Source organism: Anser cygnoides, chromosome 12, assembly GCF_040182565.1.
Source record: "Anser cygnoides isolate HZ-2024a breed goose chromosome 12, Taihu_goose_T2T_genome, whole genome shotgun sequence".
Taxonomy (NCBI): domain Eukaryota; kingdom Metazoa; phylum Chordata; class Aves; order Anseriformes; family Anatidae; genus Anser; species Anser cygnoides.
In genome coordinates this window covers 3,681,936-3,700,388 of record NC_089884.1, presented here as the reverse complement: position 1 = coordinate 3,700,388, position 18,453 = coordinate 3,681,936, and the positions used below count along the sequence as shown (strand labels likewise).

At 47.0% G+C, this 18,453-nt stretch overlaps 1 protein-coding gene across 5 annotated transcripts; it reads left to right on the top strand.

Annotated features, from left to right (window-relative positions):
• The first annotated feature begins 1,070 nt into the window (after positions 1 to 1,070).
• Positions 1,071 to 18,344, top strand: KLHL36 (kelch like family member 36). Of its 5 annotated transcripts, none has more exons than XM_048075124.2 (5): positions 1,071 to 1,210; positions 2,015 to 2,096; positions 6,440 to 7,513; positions 8,368 to 8,525; positions 14,922 to 18,344. In XM_048075124.2, the coding sequence occupies exons 2-5, from the start codon at positions 2,037 to 2,039 to the stop codon at positions 15,475 to 15,477; spliced, it is 1,848 nt and encodes a 615-aa protein (XP_047931081.1). In that variant the 5' UTR covers positions 1,071 to 1,210; positions 2,015 to 2,036; the 3' UTR covers positions 15,478 to 18,344. The 5 variants fall into 5 exon arrangements, with proteins under 5 accessions (XP_047931081.1, XP_047931080.2, XP_066860747.1 ...); XM_048075123.2 differs by having other exon boundaries at positions 1,077 to 1,210; positions 2,018 to 2,096; XM_067004646.1 differs by lacking the exon at positions 1,071 to 1,210 and adding an exon at positions 1,363 to 1,547 and having other exon boundaries at positions 2,018 to 2,096.
• Positions 18,345 to 18,453: the final 109 nt, after the last annotated feature.

Below are 18,453 nucleotides of genomic sequence, written 5' to 3'. Positions count from 1 at the left end.
CTCAATCCAGGAGCTGAGGATCTTTATCCTGGGTCTCCACGGTCACAAAGGACACAGGAGAGACCATAGCTACCAAAAACACGTTTCTTCTTCAGACTTGACAATCCATTCGATTAGTAGAAATCCATCATCATCTCTGGTTTCTCTGGGGTGGCTGAAGAACCAACAGAGCTGGCTGGACGCCGCTGCCCCAGCTCTTGGAGCAGCCACCTGCAGCAGAAGGCCGGATGACAGCTCGGTAGGTAAAGGCAGGAACATCCGAGGCAGCCCTAGCACACTGCTTGTTTAAAACGCCGCTGCTCCGCGCCGTTCACAGCTTCCACAAGTGGGATGTGGGATGTGTGGCCATGCTGGGCTGCCCTCAGTTAGAGCATGTGGAGCTTCGATGTGTGCACAACCTTGCAAGTTTCTGCTGTCCTGATGATAACCTCTGGAAGATAACCTGAATTTCTGGATTAATAAAGGGTTTGACTTGTAGCGTTGTAATGAAGAACTGCATTGAAATGGCAGTCTGGGGGGGTGTCTAAGAAGGGTCCACCTCTTACCCCTTCTCTGAAGGATGAGGTGCCCTGTCTGTCCTGCTGTTCACCAGCGCAATTTGTTAACTTTTCATCCCCCGGGGCCCTCCTCTACGAGAAGCAGCCTTCCAGCAGCACGGTGCCAGCCGCAGGCCGGGGACTTTTGACACCAAACAATTTTAGCCCTGCTCAGACCAGATGTTCGCCTGCCCTTTTTGCCGTACCGTAACACGCGCGCCGCATACCTTAGCACCAGCTTCCAAAATAACGCTGCCAAGCGTCCTGTACTCACTGTAACAAACAACCGTGGCACAGACGCGGCACCACAGGGACCCGGCACCACAGGGACCCGGCACCACAAGGACTCAGCACCACAGGGACCCGGCCCCACGGGGCCCCGCCGCCATTTCCTCGCCCTTCGGGGGGCGCCTCCCCGGCTGCCCCCGCCCGCCCTTCCCCGCCGCGGGGCTGGCGGAGCCGTGGCCCGGCCCCCGTGGCACCTCCCAGCGCCCTGCCCCGAGCCTTCCCCGCCGCCCGTTCCCTCCCTCCCCGCCGCCCGCCGCCTCCGGCCGGCATTTCCTCGGGCGAGCCATGGCCGCGCAGGGCGGCCGGGGGAAGGCGGCAGCCGCCACGGCCGCCGCGGGGGGCTCTGCGGCGGGGCCGCCCGCAGCCTGTGGGGACGCGGCGCTGTGGTAACTCCCCTTCCTCCTCCTTCCCTCCTTCCTTCCCTTTCTCTCCGGGCCGCGGCAGCGGGGAACGTTGCGGGGACAGCGGCAGGAACGGCCGCAGGGCCGCGGTTTGGGCGGGGAGGCGGCCGGGGAGGGCTGCGGGGAGCGGCCCCTCAGGAGCGGCCCCCTCAGGAGCTGCGGCTGCCCCCGGCTGGGGAGAGCCCCCCCTCGGGCCTGCCTCGTAGCCTCGTTATTTGTGCTCGCCTTCTTTTTGTCGGTGACCGAAACGGCGTGGAAAAAAAAAGAAAAGAAAAGAAAACACCGCAGCGGATGCAGCTCTGGTGGCTCTGCCTGAGGCCGGGTTAGCTCCTGGGGGGGGGGACACCGAGGGCTGGGGGCGAGCCGGTGCCCGGCTCCTGAGGGCACGGAAAGTTGTGGGTGCCCCCGGGTGCCTCTTGGGTGCCCCAGGAGGAGCTGCCCACCTGGGTCCGGAGCGTGGCACTGTTCACAAAGCAGCGATTTTTGCCTCTGGCAGCTGTAAGAGCGGTAAGCAGCTAACCCAGGTCTGCCAAGCTGTGGCATCGATATTTCATTGCGCTCGCCTTTGGTGATAGCCTAGCGCACGCCCAACTTGTTGACACCAACAAACGTTAGTGACGAGAGGGGTGAGGATCCCTCAGGGAAGGGAAAACGTCCTTGCTTTTTATGCCGTAACGTTTTCAAGACGCAGGCCATCACAATCCTTCCTGTTATTTATCCAGTATGGTTTTTTTTTAGCATCTTAAAATGATTGTTACCCTGCTAACAACTTTCTGGCTTTTGTTCTAGAAGTACTGCGGATCAGCCCGTCATGGAGGGAACCAGGCAGACCAGGATTTGTCGCCCACACAAGATAAGTGAATCCTCAAAGGTCTGTGCGTTTTTTTTTTTTGTTTTTTTTTTGCATACCAAAAAACAAGTTGCAAAAATAAACACGAGTGGTGGTGGGTGAAAGGTTCTCTGTTAGATGGCCAATTTTGGAGGAAGGCGAATATTCTGAGCTTTTAAAAGCAGGTATAAAAACCCTGGTCTACCTGCACCCGTATTTTTTAAATAAGTTGCTACCTAGTGATTAAAAAAAATAGAAAAAAAGGCAGCAGCAGCAAATGGGCATCTGCTCATCATGACTCATAACTTAAAAAAGAAACCCACATCATCACAGCACAGTATTTTCTCTACACCAAAACTTCAGTCATTAAAAGAGATGTGTTTATTTTAGGGATTTTACATATTGATCCACCTCTTAAAATCAAAGCTAGTTACAGGAGCAAAGCTAGGATTGCTTTTCAGATTTAATGTTTATTTTGTAGAAAACAGGAGCCTTGGTCCTGTAAGCAGTAGCAATTCTGGTGAACTCAGGATATTTTCATGGTTTTTTGAGGTTAATTTTCTTTGTATGGGATCTCTATCTGAAAAATACTGTGGTCCTACTTGGGAATCCACAGAAGGCCATCGTAAGTGACCCTTTATCCAGAATTAGGGTGATGGCCTGAGCTTTATAAGATGTTAATATCAGCAGTAATTATGATGTCCACTTCATTTCATACCAGTGACACCTGCTTTTCAGCTCTAGTGTGAGCGCTGGGTTACAGGTGTTGCAAAGAATCAACCTGGTACTACCAAGAGTTGCTAGAACAGCTGACTTCTCAGTGCTTGTATCTGTCTTATCAAAGTTGAATGAGACAGATCTCCTTTTCTTCTGCTTCCCTGGGAGCAGTGGTACTGCATTAACAATCTGAAAGAAATTGGATCGTTGAATCCAAAAGAAGTTAAAATTTTAAAAGCGATAATAATAAATGATGAAAGGTAAACAGAACTAATTTTTAAAAGCATCCCTAGCAATACAGTCTTTCCCTGAGTGCTGGTCCCGTCTGCCATTTAAGTGGTTTATTCTGAACGTTAATAGTAATTCATCACATTAAAAATTAATTAACTTGACAGCATTGTTTTATTTTCTTGCTAAGACAGCAGCTGTCACTATCCGTTAAACTTAGAGTTACTAAATAATACTAAAGCTGTTCTGCGGAGTATAAATAGCTTGAGAAAGCCATTTGTGTTTAATATAAAATTTGTCTTGGTTTTGAAATGTGCAGCTATCAGCTTATGTTATTTGCTCACTGAACGAAGGAACGTGCTAAGTGGCTGAAATATGCTAATGTATTCCGAGTCCATCCAGTGCCATGCGTAGTCTTGAGCTTGATTTCTGAAGTAGCAGCAGTTCTGCATGGCAACAAGGATTTGAGGAGTACAAGTTGTTATATGTATTTGTGGGCAGGATTATGCTGCTGAATCCACAGCCGGTTAAGTAAATAGGGATCTCTGGCAGCTCTTGCGGGCTGGTGTAATCTTGTTATGCACGATGGTGGTAACAGAGAATATTAGAGAGAGATCAGCCACTTACAAGGACAAGAGGGAAGATGTTTTTGGTTTAATATAATGACTGTGCCCTATGAGTCAGACTCGGAATAGGGTGCTGGGAGATGTCAATTATTGTCTGTTGTCCTCTATCCTTTATCGTAGTTGCCACAAATGTATGGTTTGTCCTCTGCCACGTTCATTCATCTTCCCACCTCCTCCACCCCTTGGGCTCTGCTTGGGCTACTGTGTGGCATCTTCATTACTCCAGCTAAGAAAAATGAAGATAAAAACTTTACAGTCCTTAAAACCCATACTTTTCTCTGTTACATCTCTCTGGAAATCTTATTATTCAGTGGAGGTTACTTTGTTGTCTATGCCTTAGATGCCAGTTTAAATTCAGAGGCAGACTAAAGAGTTTTGGTCCAGGAAACTTAAAATTATTGAAGCTTCTTCAGTTGGATTGGTTTAACTGTATACTTGTGCGTACAAAGTCAGTCCAGCAGAAGGCTTTTTGGCAGCTTAGTCTCCATTGTTTAGAAAAGAGCATAAGCAAAACTGAAGAGAAGCCACTTGGATATCACAGTAAGAGCATCCATTTGGGAAGCTACATCTGATGAAACTTCCTTTCTAGTCGACGTCTAAACAGAGAAGCAGGCAGAGGCCCAGATGCATGCTGCACTTCCTCCTGACCCTAAGTGTCAACAAATACCGTGTGATTATTAAGTGGCCCTGCAATTTTCCAGTTTGGTGGAAAATGCGAATTCCTGTATAAATGTTAAGTAGGGTTTTTTTGTTTTTTTTTTTTGGGGGGGGGGGGGGGTTGTAAGCAGACTAGCTTTAAGGTGAGAAAGCATAAACTCTCAGGCAACAATCATGTCCCCTGCGTTTTCTTTCTGAGCCTGCCAGGTGTACAAAGGGCTGCTCTTTCTACAAATTCAGAACCTGATCCTCAAAGTAAATGAGCAGGCTCAGTTCTGCTACGGAAGCCTGCTTCTGTAATGCATCATGTTGTGGAAGCTTGTCTTGCTGCGCGGAATGGCGATATTACTGCACTGGCTGAACCTTCTCTGCTGCAGCACATTTGGTTATTAATTTGGGTCTAATCGCTGGCAGACTGCCTATCAGTGTACTACCAGCTGCTGAAAGGCAGACATGGGAGGTCAGGCTCTCAAAATTGGTATTAGCTCAGGGTGATTGGCTGCCATCATGTCTGGACAGTGGTGAGCTGTGCACGTTAATCCTGGTTATCTCGTTGTATGAAAGTACAATTACCAAATTGTTAAACCCAGAGTGTGTATCTAGAGTGAGGTTGTGTGCAGGAGAAAAAAATTTGGCTCTAGGACTTGAACTTTTCTCATCCAGGTGGGTAGAGAAGTTGTCTTACCGTGATTTAACCAAGCCATTAATGGCTTAGCCAGACAGAAATAATCATGTGCTTTCTGCTCAGGAAGCTGGGAACGCCAAGGATATTTAGGACTTCTAAAGCAGTGAGGGAGGAGCAGCAGTCTGGGAAAGGAAAGGCTGAATGTCTGGGAGGCTTGAAGAGACCTCAGGCCATCTGTGTGTCTGTTTCCAGTACGGATATGGACTGAGGCACCTTTTCAGGGTGTCGCTTCTAGGAGTGCAGTCTGAAGGCACAGAACTGGGCAAGATCTGGAGTCTTACAACCAGAGCTGTTGAGAGCCACTGTTGGTACAATATAAAGATGTGCTTCCTTTCCACCCCCTTTCGTTTCTTCTGCAAGTTCTTACAGGCTCTGCAACTCTGTCTGTTTTGGATTTGGTAATTAAGGTTATGTATTTGCATTTAACTTAACCTGGCTTTTATTAAGAGAGATCACAAGGCAACTGACTCTACCATAGAGCATTCCATTCCCTGTAGGATGGTCCTAAAAGCGGTGTCACTTGACGTGCTGGAGCGAACAGCCCTTTCAATAAATGCTGTGCAGGACATTCAAGGGGTAACAAGACGTGTCCATTTTGGTGGTTCTTAAGGCTGGTAACGTGAGTCTGTGAGAAAGGAGGGACCACTGGCTGCCTCAGAAGCTCCATGGCACATACAGAGCTAGTGGGAAGAATGCCTGGACCAGAACGGTCCCAGAAGGGCACTTAACAGACGCATTCCAAAGGCATTTTCCCCTTTCTCTAAAAGAAAAATATTCAGTCGCATTTGTTAAAACAAAAACTACCTTGGCTTCTGGAAGCGTGCAGTAGTCTTATGGGGATAAGTCATCCACGTGTGTGGCTTTGCACATAAATAAACAGCTATTAGTTTTGAATGCAGTGTGTTTGTCTGGAATAATATGGAAAGAACGAGAGGACTTTTACCCTAACGAGCTCACCAGTGCACAGTTCTGAAAAGGTTTAGGAGGGGGTAGCTGTCAAGTAAGCACTAGCGTGGGCCGAATGAAAATTTGGCGCGTTGCTGTGTGTGCGTCTCCCACTCCAGATACTTAGCAAGCAGCTTAGTTGTGAAGAAGTCATTTGGGGGACAAGAAAGAAAGGAAATGTCAGCAAGATGTCTGGAAGACAATGAGTGGAAGAGTTTCAGAAAGCTCGGCCTGTATAAACCATCAGGGAGGAGGTTTGGATTCAGCGCGGTGGAGGAAGTAGGAGTGAATTATATCAAAAATGGGTAGTAGGAAGTGGGAAGAGTCTGCTTAGGCCATGCAAAGTAAAGGTGAGGAGCTTGGGCTGGTAATACGTTGTGTGCCAATTGCTTCAAATCACGGTTTGTTATTCATGTGCAACATAACTTTTTCTCATGTTTGAATATATCTAAGGGGAAAATGCTCTGTGAACGCTGACGTTTATCTTGGTGAAGACAACGTCTGATACTCCTGTTTGTTTATTCCAGGTGTACAGATGGGACGACCACTCTAGCCTGGTCCTGCAGAGTCTGAATGAACAGAGGCACCGAGGCCTCTTCTGCGATATTGTCCTCGTGGTGGATGAGCAGAGAGTCCCTGCCCATCGGAACCTCCTCGCTGTCTGCAGTGACTACTTCAACTCCATGTTCACCATTGGCATGCGAGAAGCCCACCAAAAAGAAGTTGAACTCTTTGGAGCCTCTTACATCGGTCTCAAGGCTGTGGTGGACTTCCTTTACGGCAGCGAGCTGTCTTTAGACGGAGGCAACATCGATTACGTGCTGGAAACAGCTCACCTGCTGCAGATCTGGAAGGTGGTCGACTTCTGTTGCGAGTACCTTGAGAATGAAGTCAGCGAGGAGAACTACCTGTACCTGCAGGAGCTCGCCTCTATTTACAACCTGAAGCGCCTTGACTCCTACATTGATTCCTTCATCCTGCAGAACTTCGGCACGCTGTCCTTCACCCCGGACTTCCTGCAGAACATTTCCTTGCAGAAATTGTGCCAGTACCTGGACAGCAGCAACGTGCAGCAGGAGTGTGAGCATGACTTGCTGCAGGCTGCCTTGCAGTGGCTTACCCAGTACCCAGAAAGGGAGAACGAGGCTTACCAGGTTCTGGATAACATCCACTTCCCCTTGATACCTAAAAGCGATCTCCTCCACCGCGTCAAGCCCGCCGTGTGCTCTCTTCTTCCCAAAGAAGCAAACTGCGAGGGGTTTATAGAGGAGGCAGTGAACTACCACAACAACGTCACCGCTCAGCCAGTGCTGCAAAACAAGCGGACAGCTCTGCGGACCTGCGAGGAGAGGCTCCTCTTTGTGGGCGGGGAGGTTTCCGAGCGCTGCCTGGAACTGAGTGACGATACCTGCTTCCTGGACGTCCGAAAGGGGCAGTGGGTAGCAGAGACCCCTCTCCCAGCCAGGAGAAGTCACCACTGCGTTGCAGTCCTGGGAGGCTTCATCTTCATAGCCGGGGGCAGCTTTTCAAGGGACAACGGAGGGGATGCAGCTTCAAATCTCCTTTATAGGTATGATCCCCGCTGTAACCAGTGGATAAAGGTGAGACTTAAGCCGTATTATTTCTCTGCCTAAAGTTGTTGATGTTTAGGGTGTTTTCTTCCGTTTTGATGGAAGGGAAGGGCTAGCGTGTAGGTATAGCTAACAGGCAGCAACACTCGCAGACAGAAAATTGAGTTACTTAAGTGGAGAAGCAGCTACTTGAATCTCTTGTGGGGATGCTTAAGTTATGCACGCAGCAGAAGAGTTTGGGAGAGATTTTCAGCATCATTTGGGAAGTGGGCATCTAATCTGTAAAACTCCTGGCCAACATCCACCTGCAACCCTTTAAATTACTTCTGGGAATAGCGCTAACGTGAACCTAGAGGTGATTGTTTAGTTCATCTTTCCCAAGCAGTAGCTTATATAATTAAATCAAAAATGGGTCTAATGCAAAAAGAAAATGTCTCTGACATTTGTCAAGTGTCTCTGTGCTCTGTCTTAGAACGGGTTATTCACTTACCACTTACAGTCCTGCCGTAAAACCCTGCAGCCCGTGCGGGCCCTATAAAAAATAATATTGTTCCTATGCTTTCAACCAATCATCCTGTGCAGTTCAGTTGTGGTTTTGAGTGCTTCCAATGTACATTATTTGCAGAGTTTTGGAAGGTGGTCCATGTAACGCTGAAACATTTATAGAGTGACCTGGCTCTCAGGTGCTTTCTATTGTCCCCTTTTTTGACGAGGGGTGCTGTGAAACATGCTTCTGCAGGAAAAACAAGAGTATTTTATGAATAAAAATGAGTAGCTCAGATAATAAACAGGAAGAAGCGACTATCCTATCCTCAGACATGAATATGCATCAAGTCAGCTTGCTTGAAGATGACTGAAGATGTCAACGTGTTGTTTTTTGACAGGTTGCCTCCATGAGACAGCGTCGTGTAGATTTCTACCTGGGAGCCATTGGAGACATGCTGGTAGCTGTTGGTGGCCGGAACGAAAACGGGGCGCTTTCTTCCGTGGAGACCTACAGTCCCCAGAAGGATTCGTGGTCCTATATAGCAGGCTTGCCGAGGTAACGGGGGGCGTTTGGAAACGTGTTTGAAAACTGGCAGTGGCGGGAGCTCACTGACTTCAGCTGATGAATGGGTATCCCTCGGAGGGAAGCAAGGAGAAATGTTGTCAGCATCGTGTTGTCAGCAAGTAACAAACCGTATCAGCACGGGTTATTTGAGCAGCCATCTCTTCCAGGCAGCGTGCTTCGTGTCGGCTTGACTGGTTTTAATTTCTGTCCCGAGGTACGTCTGAAGGATGGAAGGGAAGAGACCTTGAAATTTCTGCGCGCTGTTCTCAAAATATTTTCCCTGAGGCCACTCGGAGTTGTGTCTTTTCAGAGGCACTGTTGAGATGTTGATCAGAGGCTTTTATAATTTATTTGGCCTTGCGTTGTCACCTTGGTGTGACCGTTATTCTGTAAGGCGTTTTTGTCAGTTTGGCTGCTTAGATTGGCTTTTGCAAGTGAATCCCGTTTACCTGTCTTGCGAGATAACCCCAGTAAATATGTCCCAGCCCAAACGTGCAGTCAGGGTTAAAAACTTGGCTGCCCTGCTTCTGAGAGGCTTTGGTACTGCAGCTCCTGGTGTAAGTGACAGCAGCCCAGGATATTGCTCGTCTGAGTGGTAAAAATGGTGTGACAGTGTTCCCTTCGCAAACAGCTATTCCGATTTTGTAATATTTTAATCTTGAAAATTACAGGGGTATCGGCTTTATGGATGGTATTTGCGTGATGCCTGCAACTTCAGCAGCGCTGCTCGCTTTCTTGTCAGGATCACTGAGGAGATCCTTGCAATTTCATTTTGGAGTTCGGGGCTTTTTCCCTTGTTCCCTTAGCTGCAGAGCCACAGGCAGCCAGCGAGGGCACGGAAGCCCGCTGCCCAGTTCTATTTTGGGCAGGTGCTGCAATGCGAGGCTGAGCCAGGCTAACAGCTGGGCTCGAGTGCTCTTAAGAAGCAGGATGCTTTTGCTTTCTGCTCACACAGGCAGATCTAACGGCTGAGGCTAAACACCACGCTCTTTCCTGGGAAGCTGCGTATGACAGAAGCTTTTGTTCCTAAGCCCTTCTGTTAATTGGGGTGGGCTGCGAGAGCCCGGTAACATCTCACAGAAATTGTAGCACAGCTTTTTTTTGGTAGCATTTTCAAAGAAATGCGAACGTGACCTGGCTGATTTTTATGTTGCTAGAAAAAAACGCTCACTTTAGAACAGGTAAGGGTATCTTTTTCCCGGCTTATAAATGGTCCTGGGGAAGCTCGTGCGGCTGGCCCAAACTGGCCAGGCTGCTGGCTGTCTGAAAAGGGGCAGCGTCACCGATATATTCCCACCAAAATCTCTGTGTTGGCTTTGGGAACTTTGCAGCTGCAGCAGTTATAAATGAACTTTGGTTTCCCGGGGTGTTAATTTTTCATTAAATTGCCTAGCTGATCCGCTTGGACTTGGCAAAAATGCCCTTTATGGGGTAGACCTCACTTAAATTGGATCACCTGGTTGAAACTCCAGAGTTAGGCTGTCGTACAGCAACTATTTTTAATTACTGCTGCATCATAGAGAAACGGTTTTGTGTCCTCTCTTCCTGCCTGCTCTGTCTGGGTCCTGTGCTCAGTCCCCCGTGCCAGCTCAGGTGTTTGTGCAGCTGCGCAGGGAACTGGTTGGTTTCCCAGTTTCCCATGTAGCTGCTCTCTTGCATGTTAATATGGCTTAAGTTAGATCTTAATGTACACTTGGTACGTTTAGATTTTCGGCCCCCTCTCCTGTTTGAGAGCTCTCGTGTCAGGCAGTGCAACGTTAGCAACCGCTGCTCTTCTACGCAGCAGGAATAAAGTGGCAAGAACTTCATGCAGGTTGCAAAAGGCAAAAATCAGCGTAGAGGTGAGCAACAAAAAAGAAGCATTTCGAAACAAAGACAAGCAAATGCTGCTGGAGCTCAGAGAGGCGTGTTTGGCTGCTGGAAGGGGTCTGGGCAGTCCTTTGCTGATGTACTTCAGCTGTATTTGCCGAGAGCAGTGGAAGGATGAGAGAGAATTCTGTGCTCTGCTCTAGATTGGAGAAAACGTGCTGGTTTACCTCCTGGGCGCTCCTCTCTTCCCTTCAGCACATTCTCGATATGATTTCTCTTTTCCTTCCCATCATATGATTTTGTTCCTCAAACCTTTTTTTAACCCAGAGAACATCTTGGTGAGGGACTTCTTCCAAGGGCATGTAGTGATAGGACAGGGGGCAAGGACTTGAAACTGAAAGAGGGTAGATTTAGGTTAGGTATTAGGAAGAAACTCTTTGCTGTGATGGCAGTGAGGCCCAGGCTGCCCAGAAGCTGTGGCTGCCCGATCCCTGGCAGTGCCTGAGGCCAGGCTGGATGAGGTTTGGGCAGCCTGGGCTGGGGCAGAGGTCCCTGCCCATGGCAGGGGGGTGGAATTAGGGATCTTTAAGGTCCCTTCCAGCCCAAACCATTCTGTGATCTTCCCCAGCCCAAATCTAAGTGAGTCTTTTCTCCTCCCATAGAGGAAATGAGAGGGTCCAGTCCTCTGCATCCCAACTGCCTGATCAGGCAACACGTCTCTACACAGCCTTTGGTTTCCTGCATTCTTCAGTCATCTTCCCTCTCAGGAGTACGTGTGCAGCTTTTTGTCCTCCTGGGTGCATGGCCACCAGAAGCAGGCGCCCTGCCCACGGCTCTGGATTTTTTTTTTCTGGCTGTGCTAAGCCAAGGAGTAGTTTTCCAGGCAGTTGCTGGAGCGAAAGGCTCATGTTAAGTCATTCTAGGGAGTTGTCTTACATAGTTTGGTTTGAGCTGCGTGGTGTTGGACTCTCAGAGGTTACGTTTGTTAAAGATTCTACTCTGAGCATGCAGAAAAGGTTTATTTTTTTTTTTCCAAGGGTTATAGCTCGCCTTGGGTGGGAAGATTCTCAGGGGAACAGCAATGGTTGCACCCTTGCTACAGAGCCCTCCTGTCCACTGCCTGATTCTGCATCCACGGTGCTGTATGCAGGAACAGGAATGCTCATCTGAGGAAGAGCTTTTCGGGCTCTTTTATTTCCTCTTTTCTTCCTCCCCGCCCCAACATGGCCAAAATACCATGTTGTTTCCCTGACCACGTTCCTGGAAGGAGCTGAGCTGTGGGGACTGAAGCAGTGCTGTCTTACCGGAGGGGAAAGCGCAGCATCTTGAGGCAGATGCTTAACGTGGAAAACTTTAGCTAAGCCATCTCGACGACGCACACCGTCCAGGTCTGCTACAAGTGAGACCGGGTGTAAGTCTGCTAAAAGCATTTTGCTCATTAGGCCCTTGGCTGTGGAACGCTTTTCCCATTCTTAGGAGACGTCCTCTGTTTTTTAGCCGCTTTCCCAGGCTCACTGGGAGCAGCTGCTGCCGCAGTTTCTAGCCTGGAAGGGAACGGCAGTGACTCCAGGTCTGGCTGAGCAGAAGTTTGTGCAACGTATTCCCGAGCAGACCTTGAACAAGCCTGCTGCAGACATCAGTGAAATTAATGGAGTGGCCCTAGGTGAAAGTTTGGCAGAACAACTGACGGCAGCTGCGTAAGGAAATGTGTTGCAGCAGGTTAACAAACGATGCTATCTGCTCTGCTAGTTGGGTCACGAATAATCTCGCAGGGTTGCAACAGGTGGACATCGGGATTCTGAGCAAGCCCAGCTTGCCAGGACTTCGCTTGGAACAGGGGATTCCCAAAGCTTTATCGGGTTGGGCCACGTGCGTGGCGTTTCTTTCTGCTTAAGAAAATAAATCCAGATGCTCTGGGGCTCGCTGAGTGGTGTCACTGTGACAGAAGCTGTACTTTTTGCAGCATTATGTCTGGGAAAGTAATTCAGAATTGGCAGCTGACTCTAATAGATGTTCTGAACTGAAACTTCGTTCTCCTTAATGCCTTTATCTTTTTTTTTTTTGGCCACTCCTGTAGCTGCTGCTGCTGCCAAAATGCTCCTTGCTTTCTGTCAGTGGGCTTCTGGAGCCGTGGTATGGACGCATCCTGTTGTGTTGCACGGTTGGAAATGGCGCTGTTCAAACCACAGGGCTCATGCAGAGGATTCTTACTGATTTTTTTTTTTTCAATGTGTGCAGTATATTTTGTGCAGTTTTCTGTTAACGTGAAGCCAGGTACGTGCAGTCGTGGATGAGCTTTGCAGAAGTCAGGCTAAGTGAAACACCTCTAGCCTGTTTCACCGGGTGATCTCCCTGTATGGGATAACAACAACTTGATGGCCAGTTTTATGCTTCAGATATGACTGCCTCTTTCCAACTGCTGTTGGAACTATTTGCTGGACATACCTGTTGGTTGAGGAGGGGGAAAAGAAAAGCTTCGGTGCTTTTTCTGAGGCTGTTTACGCTAGGCTGCTTGTGCTTGAGAGGGAGTGCCTACTGCTTGTTTATCTGGAGAGAATTCTCTTTCCTGGTAGCGTAGGAAAATATTTAGTCTACTTCTCTAAATGTCACTGGAGTTTTCATAACTTATGTTTTCTGTTTGTGGTGGGGGTGGTTTTTTGTGGTTGTTTTTGGTTGTTTTCAAACGTTGTCCATCCTTACTTCCCAGATAGGTGCTCTACCTTTTAAGACCCTTTCCTGTGTATAGAGAGAAGCAAAGACAACCTGACTGTGTGCCTCTGGAGGCTTACGCTCCCAGTTCTTGTCCCCAAGGGACCACAAACAAGGTAGAGCAGCATCTCTCTACGCTACACCTGCCACAGCGTTTCTGGCAGGTGCAAAAGCAGGCAGGCACGTGCTCAGGGAATTTCACGTCAAGCAGACGCACCAAGCACAAGTTACATTCTTCCACGGGTAGGCAGATTGTGAGCTGCGGAATTTCTGAGTTGCCTTTTTGGGTAAGGTCTCACAATTATGCCTTAGTCCTTTTATTTTTTTCCTTTTTGTGAGTGGCTAAGAAGCAGCGTAAGTTGTCTCTTCAAGGTCTCCAGGGATGGTGCTCAGCCCCTGTAGGTGCAATGCCTGTCCTGGCCACTCAGCATTCTTAGGCCAAGTGTGTCAAGGTTTTTTTTTCTGTTTCTTGTAGCAGGAGCTTGTTCAAATATCTGATTCAGGCACTGGTCAGGGATCAGAAGCCTTGGTAGGCATACAGAATAATAACCATCTTAGCTTTTCTCAGAAGTATCATGCTTTCAGGGTAAATGTGGGTTTTCTTTCTATTCCACCTTTTCTCCTGGCACAAAAGCGCTTGGCACTTATTTGTTGAAGCAGTTATGATACGGTTTGTGTAGCTGAGATGAACTATTACAGTACGAAATGAAAACAGCTTAAGGTTCTATCCACATTGAGTTTTGAGCGTGTTCAGGCACAGTTCAAAAGCATTCCAGGCTCAAGTAATGCTAACGTAGGTTTGTCTGCCATAGAGGTTGACTTGTTGAGTCCTTGACTACAAAGGATGGTAGCAGAGGCTCATGAGTGCAGCACGAAGCGTATGTTGCTCTGCAGCCCTGTGGGTATTAAATTGTTTGGGCTCTTTGTGTCAACGTGTGAGCCAGTTTGCTGTGGCTGGTGCTGCAGCTATTTCTTTCAGAAAGAAGGAGAAAAAAAGGCATATGTAGGAAGGGTATCTTCAAGGAGGCTGAGGCTGTCCCTTGCTTTGGTATTCCAAGAGCTCAAAAGGTCTCGGTCAGAAATATCCTAGTGTGAAGTCAACAGCCTCAACAATTTAGGTTTGTAGTGCCTTTATTATGGCGTATCAAAAAGGTTTTCTCTCCGCTCTGTGGAAACATCATGCATGAAGTTGGCTTCTGCCATCTCATTTTGTCTTATTTGAAATGTGATCTCTGCTTAAGGTCTGTTGCCTTGTTGTGGGGTGACCAGAGAAGTTATCACCTGTGTAGCAGAAGTGGTAGAGCAGGTGGATGGCTCAGGAAAAGGACACTATGTGTATCATGACCGTAAATACGTGGTGCTGTGAACACTGGTGGGCAAGAAACACGATTTATGATCCTTGAAGCTGTGAAAGGGGACAGCAACAGTGGTTTTTTTGCTGGTTTTTCTTGGTTAATCGCTACCGGTAAGTCTGAGAGGTATCATGATTATTTCGTCTTTCTGTCATAGAGTCCCTTGCTGAGATGTGGATTTTTTCCTCTCTGGCACTCTCAGACTGATCCAACCCAAGCACTGGAGCAGGAAAATGGGAGCGGAGGCTGTGGCACCTAGAGCAGGATGGGTTACCTCTGTTTTGTGACACACTGCACAGGATGTGCCTTAAAAAGTGGTTGTCAAACCTTCACACGCTGCAGAGCAGAGTGAAGCAGCGTGAATAAAAGTAGTTACTGGGTAACTAAGCAGCTTAGGAATTCTTCTGTCTTTAGTTACTGTTTATTTTCTTCTTCAGTACCAGTCCTTGTTGAAGATTTGTGTATTTGGATGAAATCCGCGAGTACTAAGTCGGGTTTTTTCTGTTGCCTGTCCCAGGTTTACCTACGGCCACGCCGGCACAGTCTACAAGGAATTCGTGTACATTTCGGGAGGCCACGATTACCAGATTGGCCCCTACAGGAAAAATCTGCTGTGTTACGATTACCGCACGGATGTTTGGGAGGAGAAGAGGCCGATGATCACTGCCCGGGGCTGGCACAGCATGTGCACCTTGCAGGACAGCATCTACTCCATCGGTGGCAGCGATGACAACATAGAAACCATGGCCCGTTTTGACATTTTGAGCGTGGAGTCCTACAGCCCGCAGTGTAACCAGTGGACCAGAGTTGCTCCTCTGCTGCAAGCTAACAGTGAGTCGGGGGTGGCTGTTTGGGAAGGCAAAATTTATATACTTGGAGGCTACAGCTGGGAAGAAACGGTCTTCTCCAAGACAGTCCAGGTTTATGATAAGGAGAAAAATAAGTGGTACAAAGGAACTGATCTACCCAAAGCGATTGCCGGTGTGTCTGCGTGTGTCTGTGCGTTGAAACCCAAAACAGAGGACAAAAAGAAAAAGACAAAAACAAAAAAGCATCAAGATCGAGGAAGATGACTACTTCTGGATAACCACCCCTTGATGGTGGATTCCAAAAGAACCTTGTATTTATCATTTCTTTCTAACCTTGATTCTTTATTTTTCTTTTTAAATGGTGGGGACACACACACACACACACATCTTCTGAAGCCTCAGAAATGTACAGTTGAATGTGCTTTTTGGATTAAGCTCACGTTTAAGGCAAAAACGAGAAAAACCAAAAAGTCCCTCCTACTGTATAAGGGGTGACGTGGCAAGAGAGGTTATGCTGATCTCCTGAATGTTGAGGATTAGTCTTTTACATCTGTGGCTCATGGCATTTCCACACACATCGTATTATACTGACATTTTTAAAATAAGGTTGAATCTTTGGCTGAGATGATAATGTCAGGGGTGAGGAGGCAGAGTAGTAAGCGATCAGTTGGAAGTTACAGAGCTTTTCAAAGGAACTCGGAAGGGACTGCTCTGAAAAAATGAAACAGGTCTTCGATGTTGGAAGTCTTGAATTTTTGTAACATTAAAGTCCATTTCCAATACGTTCTCAAGTTGTTAGTATCAGATTTCTGGAACATGCGAGTGTTCAAAGGAAATACTTCTTTAGGTGAATGCAGGTCAAATCAGCTCAGAGAGCAAGTAACTCCACTGTGCTCTGAAGATTAAGAAGGTCTTATTTATTGTGTGGCCAGAGAATAGCTGGGGCTGATTAGGGCTTGGATTGATAGCGTGGTGATCTCTGAAATCTGGGGAGCGACGTGACTTTTGCATCCCTTGTTGCAACACTTTCCGTATCTAGACACAATAGCAAGCATTTTTTAGGCTTTAAGACCTGCCCTGGGAAGAGGGCAAAGAACCCATTTAAAGCAGTTGAAGGAAGATTTTGAGGATTTGGATGGTTTGCTTTGAGCTTCAAAGCAGACGGAACCGATAGAGCTCGCTGTGAGTTTGGGGTTTGCTTTCACTGGGGTCCAGGGGATAGGGAAATAAATGGCAGGAGGATCCTTTAGCTGAGTGTGAAGCAGGAGTATGTCCTTTCCCAGCCCTGCCTGGCTCTACAAGCTGGGATTTGCTTCATTTAACTTGGACCTCGCAGAGGTCACAGCTGCTAGCCAGTGGGAGCAGGGGCCCGTACTGGACTTGTCTGCTGTCAAGCAGCAGATTAACCAGGATGATTAATTGGGGCTCAGTAATCTCGAGGAAGAGCAACTCACTTTTTACCTGAGCCAGTAGCTCCTGCTTTCCTCCTTTTTCAGATTCAGATTGGCTTCTCGTGAGAGTAGCCTTTCTAATAGGTTTTGTGGGGACTCCAGGCCATCAGGTGTGCGACAGAGCCTCTCCCAGCGAGGTGGGTTCCGAAGGAAGAAACCTGAAAAACGCTCGGGACTGTGTTTGGGATCCAGACAGTAGGACCGAACTAAAATCGTCTGCTAGATCGTGTGTCACGCTATCCTCTGCATACCAAGTAAAGAGATTTCTGCCCCAAGTGTTGGTTCACCCTCTACAAACACAGCTGATTCTGCTGCAGATATTAAAATTCCCCGACTGTCTGGCCAGCTTGCAGGCATTCACCCTGGGGCGTTTTACAAACGCACCTCTTGTTCGCAAGGAGTCGATCACCAGCAATCTGATACAACCACTTCAGTTACTGTAATAATGCCAGGCCACAGATTAATGTTCCCCCTTCCCCGAAATAAGTTTTTAGAAAGTTTTTAAGAACTTTTTATACTTTTTTATAACACATTTTGCTAACTCCAGTCTCTTGTTTGCCATATGTTATATTATTTACTACGGAGGCTACCGCTCCGTTCTTGCGGCCCCGTTGTTGCTGTCAGGAACTCCTAATTTGATGGGTCTTTTGGTCTTTGTGTAGTTGGTTGGGATGTGGTGCAGCTGTTGGAGCAGCATTTGCATTCCCAGCATTGTCAGGCAGTCAGCTATAATTGTAACCAGCGTACGGCCTCTGCACTGACAGCCCAGCTCGCCAGACATGCTAATAAACACGGTTTATTTTCAGCTATTGGGGATCTGCTGAGTGGTTTGATTTAAAGTTCTGCCGGGGAACTATTGATTGTAGTTTTTTTTATTATTATTATTTTCTCTGTCCTTCTTGCACCTCTCTCCTGCACGCCATAGCCCCGTATTTCACATTTGCCCTTTTTCCACCTGGTGTACATACGGCTGATACCTTGCTAATATCCTGCTACCCTCCCAGTTTGTTTTTTTTTAAAGGTTGGTTGTTTGTTTATTTTGGCAACTATTTACCTCATTAATTGGAAAACACTACGAAAACATTTTTGCGCTTACCATCGTTTGAACTTCTTGTAATGCAGAGAAATCTCACGTTACAAGAACCTATGTGTATTGGAAAAGGTACCTCTGAACAAACTTCGAGTGCGAGGAAGTTACAGGTGTTTCCTTCAGTGCTAAGAAATGATTTAAGAAAACGAGTTGAAATGAGTTTTGGGAAACTCCATAAGGTTTTGTTTTGTTTTGTTTTTAAAAAGCTGAAGGAATTGGTCTCATTTGCATTAATGGATTTGTTTTAAAGCCTTTGTACACTGCATGAGGTAATTGGTATTCATTTTTTAATCCTAAAAATTAAAATTAAAAAAAAACAAAACATTTTGGTTATGACAAACTCGTTAATGAGTTGTTTTTTGTTTTGTTTTTTTATATCTGAAATCCTTGCTATGTTGACTGACAGCTACTTAACTTTTTGGGACATATTCATGTGTAAGTATAAAACAAATTTCAAAGACTTGCTTTGTTTTTATTAATGGGTTACTTGTTACTATATTTCCTCCTTCCCTCCCTACCCCCTTTTAATTAAACGTGTTTATGTATTACATTAATGCCTGGAAAAAATAAATCCAGTTTAGAATATTGTATTCATCACTGTCTGATTTGTGTATTGATTTAACTGATGTCTTCCTTATTGAGAAATTGGAAAGAAGTGATTTTGTAATTATTTTAGGAGGCATTGATAATGACGGAAAC